We start from the raw sequence: 9,795 nt of genomic DNA on the forward strand, positions 1-9,795 counted from the left end.
TTTTCTTTACCAAAGAACCCTTACAGGACCATCATTTTTTAATTGTGAATGTGAAACATTCGTTTAATGTTTTTCCTCTTGTGGTCAAAGCTGGTTCAGCAGGCGAGTTGTTAGAATTTATTTCACCTGATACCTGCCATTTTTGTAAGAAATCTGCTGCCCCTTGTGGTCAAAGCTGTACAGCAGGCTTATTCTTGGCATTTAACTGCTGTAAAAACTGGTGTAAGGCACTCATTTTTCATGTATTATCCTTCAGGGGCTCCTCAATAATCGTACAAGGGATGCTAGAAACCTTTGTCAGCTCTTTTTGATGTGTTACACAGGCAGAAAAAACTTAATGGAACTTAAGACTCGGGAATGCACTTCCAACTTTTTTTTTTGTTACCCTTCAGGGCTTCTGTAAAAGGTCCCTATATTAATGGCATTTTATATTAAGGAAACTTTGCAGATGTTATTTTTTACAAAGCAGTTTTAGGAGACTTGTCCAATGGTTTATTACCGTTGCCTGAGCTGGAAACCGAACCCTGATATGCTATATGCTATTGTTTAATCAAGCTCTCATCACTGTCACTGACAACCGGCCAGTCCAGCCTGGTTTAAATTAAATGATATAAAGCTTCTATAAACAAAGCATGCCACTGTTTCTCATTCAGTTGAATGGGACTTTTGTAAAGCTTATTCAACCTCACAACAATAGCTAAGAGCATGAACAACACTCACTTTCCTATAACTACTACAATAGCACTGTAAAGTAATGTGCAAATGTTAGACACCCCTGATCAAATAAGAAGTACACATTCTCTACAGAGAACATTTAGAACCGAGTTTAACGGATTTAGACAAAAATGAAACATAAATCATGTGTCCTGTTCTTTTCTATGTGTTAAACCAGAGTGGCAAATGACTGTAAATCTAAAGATTAATATCTAAATAATAACAAACCTGCAGGTTTAAGGGGAAATGACCCTAAAGAGAGAATATTAAGTTATGCCTGTGTGTGTGTGAATGTTTGTAGGCTTTCCCTGGACTTTTCCAAGTGCTGTGTTTGAGTGTGTGTACTTCAGGTTGTCTTCTTGCGCAGGACGAAGTAGATGACACAGGAAATGAACGTGAGGGCAAAGGAAATCCAGGCCAGGATAAAGGATGGCCCATACTCTGCATTGCTTTCGTCTTTATGGAAAATATCAGTGTAGATGGAGGCAGCAATCATAATACACAAACCTGAGAGAGTGAGGGACGGAAGAGGACAATGATTAGCATTAATGCTAAAGCAAATATGTAAGTGTAGGATGTTGACATGGTTACAGAAGTGAACTCAAACATTAGTAATTTCAGAGTTAATTTGAGAGTTATGGAGGGTGTGTGAGCGTGTAATTTGTGAGTTTTGGATGGTGTCGTACAGGCCAGTAGCTGGAAGATTCCAGAGAAAGTGAAGCGCTTTCCTTTGGGCAACGTGAAAAGCTGAGCCACAAACACGAACAGCCCAATGGCGGAGAACACACACGCCAGCACAGAGCTCGCCTGTACGGCCTGCAGATAACCTACACACACACACACACACAAAGCATGTTAACAGTTTCAGAACCAATGATATTACAATACACTTATCTCTATAAAAATGAGCCTAGACCTAATCAGCAGCACTACATTCACTATCTATAATGGCTGCATTTAAACACTGATATTTAATGTTATAAAGAAAACAGAATTATTACATTTTTATAGGACATCATTCACTTAATTTAGAAGTGTGAGAATTCTGTGTTATGCCCTGTTTTTTTTTCAGGACCGTGGCCTGCAAGGAACTTAGGAAAAATTATCTCAAAATGAAGATTTTTGAAAAAAAAGTTATAGATTTTTAAAAAAAAAGTTATAGATTTTCTGCGACTGCGAAATCATCAGAACAAAAACATCGTACAAGTGATGCTAGAAACCTTTGTCAGCTCTTTTTGGTGTGTTACACAGGCAGAAAAAAACTTTATGGAACTTAAGACTCGGGAATGCACTTCCAACCTTTTTTTTTTTTTTTTTTTTTGTTACCCTTCAGGGCTTCTGTAAAATGTTTAAGATGGGTTTTAGATGGGGTTTTTTTCTGATTTGTGAAAAACGATATGTTTTATGTTTTTTTCTATGTTTCATTGATAACCTATCATTAAAATACTGTACAAAATTAGCCACAAATATAATTTTGCTTTCTAAAAATCTCAGGGAGCGACCAAACAAGGTAGAATCTGGAGGAAACCCACGTGGACATGGAGAGAACACACTATATATATGTTTTCAGGACAAACAGTCTCTCTCTGGAGGTTTGGCCCTGATTTGACGTGAGGGCTGGATCTAGTCAATCATTGGCTGCCCAACAAGTAAGTGACACATCAAAGTATTGTGTCCTGGGAGCACTCTGACCAGTCACAGATGGCTTGGATTTGTGGGTATTTTGGATGAATCCAGTCATTAACAACATCCAAACAACGGAATAGTTTTGGTTAAAAAAAAAGAAACAACAAACACCACGTCTAGGCCTCATCACAGCACTTTAATAAACTGCATATTGAGGTTAAGTTACATGGCATTACACATGTTTTGTCTGTATTGTTAAACACTGCTAAACAATGTTTTCCTTCCTTATGGCCTGATCTGTCGGCAAGATACAGATCGGTTTACACTCCCCGTGCCTCGTTTTGGTAGTCATAGAGTGTGTGACTATTTGATTCTTGAAGAGTGTGTTCATGGAGCCACACCCAAACAGCTTACTTCTCTCACAGATCCTTTCCAACTTTCCAAACAACGACAGCACACACACAAAGCATTTCACATACTTACACACAATGGGCAGCTTTCCTGCATGCACACACACATTACAGTCCCTAACTCAGTGACTCATTCAATGAGTTTTCTGGCTTTGGATAGACACAGATGCATACACACCGTAATGTCCAGCCCCGCCTACACACACACACACACACACACCCAGAATATTTCTGTTGTATTTGTTGTATTATTAAGAATTTAGGTGAATCACTTTATTCCACACATATGTGTAACACACACACACACAAGCAATTTCACACACATTAAGTGGGTTAAAGGTGATGGTTCTACTATAGAGTGAAATGGTTCTTCAGATTCATGGAGAATGTTGTGTATGTGGTTCTATATAGCACTAAAAAGGGTTCTTCTATAGCAGGGGTCACAAATAGGCGGACTGCAGTCCGAGTCCGGACCCAGACGGTGTCAATTCTGGACCTGGACCTGTAACTGATAAACTATTCAGAGCTGTTTAACTTTGAACAGTGTTTGTTTTGAGTGGTGTGACTTTTGTAGTCGTTACGGTGCAGGTTTAGCGCTGCAGGAAACTCGCAGACCAATCAGATGCGTTTCTGCACATCACATGTGAAGCTACTCAGCCAATTAGATCTGTGCATTACGATGAGCACTGTGTCTCGAATGAGTGACACACACAGGGCAGGGCTCCAGTAAAAATAGCCCAAGGGATGTGATAAAACCTCTTTTGGGACTCTTTCGGGACGACGGTGTTGTGTGCTTTAAAGCCAGAAACATTCAAAATAAGGGAATGATTACCACCTGAAATATTAGCTCATAGCGCTGAACGTGGATTCTGTTTACGGATAAATTCCTGTCCTTTAGCATAAAGAGCCAATCAGCATGCTGCTAATGCATAAAGTCCTGCCCTCCAGCAATAAGAGCCAATCAGATTTCTAGTTGTGGAAAAGCCGTAACGTCAACTGCAACTACAAAAGTCATTAGGGCCTTTATTTACACATGTGTTTATTTTTCAAACTCATTATTTTATTTGTAAATTTGACTTGAAATGAGAAAAGGACATTTTATTTAAAGTGTTTGTTATTTATAATTATTTATGAGTCTTGTTGAAAGTGTGATTTGATTTGAGATTCAGTTGTAAACTATAGAAAATGTTGCTATAACTACAAGTTATAGATTGGCTTGAGAAACTGGACCTTCATGAATTTTAATGAATTCCCCCTGTTCTATAGCAACGTCGAGCATGTTACAATAGAACACACTTAAAAATGATGGTTATATAAGGGTTCTTTACAACAGAAAAAAGTTTAATACAGATCCCTGAACGACCTTTTACATGTTTAAAGAGTTCTTTACATCATGAAAGGGTTCTTCAGATGAATGGAGACTGTGATATAGTTGGTTCTATGTAGCACCTTTTAGAAAAGTGTTCTATGGGGCACATATAACGGTTCCTCTGTGGTTATGATTCTCCATTAATCTGAAAAACCCTTTCATGATGAAAAGCACGCTTTTTATTAACATGTGTCTAGATACAAACTAAATATAAAACCTTCGCGCAGTGTGAAGCGGTGTGTGTGATGGTGAGTGTGTGTACCTACCTTCAGGATAAGAAGAGGGTAGGTCTGTGTAGTTCCAGTGTGAACCAATCAAACTCCACCTGCCCCAAATATCGGTGGATAAGATACTGCTCACCCACCAACCCTAGAGAGATAGAGACGGGGTGAGAGAGGATCTACTTCATTTGTAAAGACATGTCTTTTCAGGCTTCAAGTGGGAGCTAGTCATTTTAGTCCTCCAACCAACCAGGACAAGGAGGGATATGTATATCCTTATTAACCAATCAAGACTGAGGGGCCCCTGTCAGCCAATCAGGTGTAGCTACATCCTGGTCAAACTAGAATTGACGAAAGGGTCTCTGTTAAGCAGCCAACTACCTCCTTGTCAGCCAATCAGGACAAAGGGCATTTCAACCAATCAGATATGTCTCTTTCTCTGTCAAATAACTTCAACAAAGGCAGCTGGACAAAGAATGGCCAACAAATAATTTCTCTTAATCAGCCAATCAAAACGCGAAAGTATATCTATGTCACTGTTCAGAAAATCTACTTCACCATCAACCAATCGGGACGAGGAACTGTAATTCTTTCAAAACATACTGACGGTTGTAATTCCAAAACATGCCAACTTTACAGAGGACTCTACTGTAACTGATAAAAACCACAGAACATCTGTTATATACGTTATCCGTGGTGTTATCAGAAATCACAATGCAGTCTGAAGATTCCTGAAATCAGGAAAGACCTGTTGAATCTTTCAGTTACTGAAACATAAGTCAACATCATTGACATTTTCACATGTACTGAATGTGTATGACGTATTCATTAGAACTCACGTTGTGGATGGTGGCAGCAAGTAAGAGGATGACTGTGGTGATGTGGAGGAGGAAGATTCCAACCAGGAGAACCAACATGGTGACTGAGAGAGAGAGAGAGGGAGATCAAAACATGAGTTCTTAAAGCTGAATAGGTCTCTTGTTTTTCAGACTAGGACAGTGTGTGTGTGTGTTTAATCCTCTCCTGTCTGCGGCTGAATGTTGAGCTCTGGCATCTTCAGGTGTGTTTTTCTAAGCTTGTTGCCCCGCCCCTGCTCAGGTGAGGCACTGCTGCACCCCTTTTTTCCCAACTGCATTTTTTAAACAGGAAAATGGGTGGAGCCGCTGCTGTTTAAACCCTTTAACCTTCAGACATCAGGAACTGATCTGGGTCCAGTTTCCTGACAGCTTCATAGCATTAAGGTCAGAGGCAGAGAAATTGTTTCATTTGGTGTGAGCTTTGAGAAACCCAGCCCTGCTCCAATTCAGCAGCAGCTTCTTTGAAACATTAGAATCCTTTAGCGTTTATTAAAGTATCATTAGCCCATTACAGGGGTCACAATTCAAATGTGGGCTTTTTTATTTAAAAAAAGGTGAACAGAAATGAGGCCAAAATATGTATTGTACACATATATAACATATATTTAAGAGTTAAACTTAAAATATGCCACACGCTGTGTATTTGATCATATATTATTTAAAATACATCTAAATTTTTCAAAAAATCTTGTAACTACTGTGAATTAATATGATTTTTATGTGTGGCAGCAAAGCACTCTGTAATAAACATTAGGATATATTTAATAACTATAATATTGCTATAACGTTTTCAGCAACGTTGGCATCATTAACTAGCATAACGTATTTAAGAATTACTGTAAATTACCCTTCAAAAATTCAATAACTACTGTGAATTAATATGATTTTTATGTGTAGCAGCAAAGCACTCTGTAATAAACTTTAGGATATATTTAATAACTATAATATTGCTATAACGTTTTCAGCAACGTTAGCATCATTAACTAGCATAACGTATTTAAGAATTACTGTAAATTACCCTTCAAAAATTCAATAACTACTGTTGTTTATTCAGTTACTACTTTAAATGTAATTAATGTTAATAATTCCGTGTCTCGTTTGAGTTGTTGATTAACTGCAAAGAATTAATTATTCAGCTTATAATATGAAGAATTGTCTGATATCATTGATTCCTGTACATTATTCAGAGACTATACTTGGGCCCTATGTTAAACCCGTCATTAGTTGCAAGGTTTTTCATCGTCCTGTGTTATTCCACACCTCCTCCTCCTACGACTGCACTAATGCGTAGGTTAGGAGAGCGGGTAGGAAAACCTACAGACCCTCAGGGTTTAAAGTGATAGTTTAAAACTGGTTCACGCTGGATGTGCAACACATCCTCTCCACCTGACTGCAGGTGAATGTGAGCAGGTGTGTGAGCTTGATCCGCAAACACCTGGGGAGCGTTACCCAAAGCCGGTTTTCTCAGTAAACCTGGATAGACATATGACTTGGCTCTCGTCCGACTGGACAGACCTCACGTCAGGGTTTAGCCGTATCTCTGAAATAAAGCTCCTGCAATGAGCAGCAACCCCCTGTAGGGTTAGGAGCTTGTTTTATACATAACACACTCTTCAGAGAACGGCAGGGAATGTGCTGAATCAGTTACGCCAGCCTCCTCTGGGTGGAGATTCCATTCTTAACTTCTCCTTTCGAAGTCACTCTCAGGCAGGGTGGCGTTTATTGCTCATCCACTGCTATTAATAATGTATCACTAATATTAGCATTAACTCTGAACTCCAGAATTTGTTTAAATTTCGCATGGTCGTTAATTGCATCCTAAATCTTATTAATAATATAATAATATACGTTTCTATACCAAAGTGTGAACAGTCTGAGCGCATGGAAATGCCAGGGATCTACACCACTGTTGCTAAAGAGTGTGTCTCCGACTTTATACATCACCCTCACCACTGATAATACAAGTGCAGAGTGTGGTTTAATAAAAACACGTCTTAAAAAGTGGGAGAGTGTTTGGTCGTGTGAGAGCTGCAGTGAATGGGCTGTAGGTGTTGGCAGGTAGATGAGTTGGAACCTGTCTGAAGCTTAGGAAGAAGCCTGCCACTCCCTAAAAATAACTGCTCAGAATACCTCTCTCTCTCTGTCTCTCTGTCCCTCGTGTACATGCTCTCACACACCAAACACACACACACACACAAAAAGCTTTGTTTTTCTCCTATAAAATTATTATTATCATTATTGGACAGCAATGATATCACTGTAAAAAATTGCTGTAAATTTACAGCGATTCACAGTGTTTACAGTAAATCATTGTATTATTCAGTTACAGTAATAAGCTGTACATTTGAAATACAGTTGTGTTCCTGTAAAAATACGGTAAATGTCTGAGAACTCTGCTGCCACTATTTTACTGTAAAATTTACAATAATTTTTACAGTGTATTTATAAACATATAATAAACAGTGGCACATTAAACAGTACATTACTGCCCACAACTGCAAATACAATCATTCTAATCACCGTTATATTTATATCATATGGCACTAAATGCTGCCAATCTCTGCAGTTACCAGTGTGTGTCCTGATATTATTCATGATACAAATAGAAAAGCTCAGTGTCCATCACAGGAACTCGTCGTGGTATAATGATATTTGCATTTGTACATATATAATCTGTGTATAAATGTCCAAATACTAATGTTGAATTAGCAGTACACACCCACACTTTAATATGGGAACGCCCAAAAGAATCCTGGAGCAAAGCTGTGTGTGTGGTGCCCTGAGCTGTTTGTTTCAGGGTGATTTTATCTGCATGTTGCTTTTTTAACCTGGTTTATGTGTGTGTCTGTCTGTGCGGGTGTGTGTGTGTGTGTGTGTGTGTGTGTTCTTGTTTTGTAACCAAAATTAAGCCTTTTTCACGCTGCCTGTCATGAGACACACACACACAGCTCCTCTCAACCGAGACTGGGGAGGTCAGTGGGTCTTGTTTAAAACTTAAACTTAAAAGTTTGTTGTTTTCTTTACAGCATCAGGGCTCGTGTCAGTGTCAGTGTCAGTACACACTCAAGAACACACACTCTTCCACTGCACTTCAGAGAGAGAGGGATATACTTCATCATTTCACACACGCAATAAACGAACAGAATCCAAACCAGCAGCCACTTAAACACAGTTCTTCCAAAAAGAACACAGCTTTTAAACGTAAAGCGGATAAATGCGTCTACACTTCTGATGGAATATTACACAGAGCAAATACAGTTATAAATTTATTATATTTACCTTTTTTTGTCGACAGCGGCACGCCCTCAGTAACTGCGTCTGAATCTTTCTGCTCGTGCGTGTCCTGCTCCGAGAGTTAAAGAGGAGCTTCAGAGTTTTAGCATCGACGCCCCATGGCCCCTCCCTCACCACCTCCACCCCCAAACACACACGCACGCACTCTCTCTCTTCCTTCTCTCTCTCTCTCTCTCTCCTCTCTCTCTCCTCTCACACTCACTCTCTCACTCTCTCTCTCTCTCTCTCTCCTCTCTCTCTCTCTCTCTCACACACTCTCTCTCTTTCCCTCTCTCTCTCTCCTCTCTCACACACTCTCTCTCTTTCCCTCTCTCTCTCTCCTCTCTCACACACTCTCTCTCTTCCTTTTCGCTCTCTCTCTTTCCTCTCTCTCTCTCTCTCCTCTCTCACACACTCTCTCTCTCCCTTTCCCCTCTCTCTCACACACTCTCTCTCTCTCACTCTCTCTCTCTCTCTCTCTCTCTGAGGGCGTGGGCCCCTTTTTTCTGTCTCAATCCAGCAGACTTGGTGTGTTTGTATGTGCATAACAGGAATATATCACGTTTTGGGGACTGAAGTCTGTTTACAAACTCATATAGTGGGTACCTCTCTTCCTTCCTGAAGCTGGTGCCCACGGTGTAAGTTTGTAACATTAAGACGAAGGCCTGTTTAAAGAATGAAGTTGTGGTGAGGCTAGTAGTGCTTATGGCTAAGGTCCCCACAAATCAATGGCAATATACAATATACCCATTATATATATATATAACAAACGTGAGCGCGCGCGCGTGTGTGTGGGATGTCTCTGCCTGTCTGTGCTTGTTAAATAAGTCACTATACACTCTGCCCTCTTTCCCGTGTAAAGCTCTACTCACACACACACTCACACACTGATGACTACAGACTGTGGTTCCCAGTAAGCTCAGTCATGTTTATAGTACTTCTAAATATTGTCATGAATCCAACCTCCGTCGTCATAGCGACCGCGGTGTTGTGTAGCCAGTGGAAGTCTGTTGTTAGTGTCTGTGTCACAGGGATTCCCCTCATCTCCACAGCCGAGGGTCAGAAAGAGGAAGTGTGACCGTCTAGTCACATAATACACACATACTACATAAAAATATATACTCATCTGGGGATGTTAACACACACACACACACACACACACACACACACACACACACAGCCTCCCACCACTTCTTTCAAAGTCCTGCCCCTCCCACACTCTTTAAACTCAGCTTTTATCCCCTGCATTTTTCAAAAATCCAGTTGTTGCCCCTCCCACTTTTCCATCCCAAGTCTCAAAGTTAAATACCCCTCCACCTTTTCCC

The 9,795-nt window shown here is 40.0% G+C and overlaps 1 protein-coding gene across 1 annotated transcript; it reads right to left on the bottom strand.

Moving 5' to 3' along the window:
• Positions 1–312: 312 nt before the first annotated feature.
• Positions 313–8,602, bottom strand: LOC136686049 (epithelial membrane protein 2-like). The gene is made up of 5 exons (XM_066659531.1): positions 8,477–8,602; positions 5,180–5,262; positions 4,386–4,488; positions 1,401–1,541; positions 313–1,221 (listed from the first exon to the last, which is right to left on the bottom strand). Exons 2-5 carry the CDS (start codon positions 5,255–5,257, stop codon positions 1,061–1,063), a joined length of 483 nt encoding a protein of 160 aa, XP_066515628.1. The 5' UTR covers positions 5,258–5,262; positions 8,477–8,602; the 3' UTR covers positions 313–1,060.
• Positions 8,603–9,795: the final 1,193 nt, after the last annotated feature.

The sequence above is a fragment of the Hoplias malabaricus genome, unplaced genomic scaffold, assembly GCF_029633855.1.
Source record: "Hoplias malabaricus isolate fHopMal1 unplaced genomic scaffold, fHopMal1.hap1 H_3, whole genome shotgun sequence".
NCBI lineage: Eukaryota > Metazoa > Chordata > Actinopteri > Characiformes > Erythrinidae > Hoplias > Hoplias malabaricus.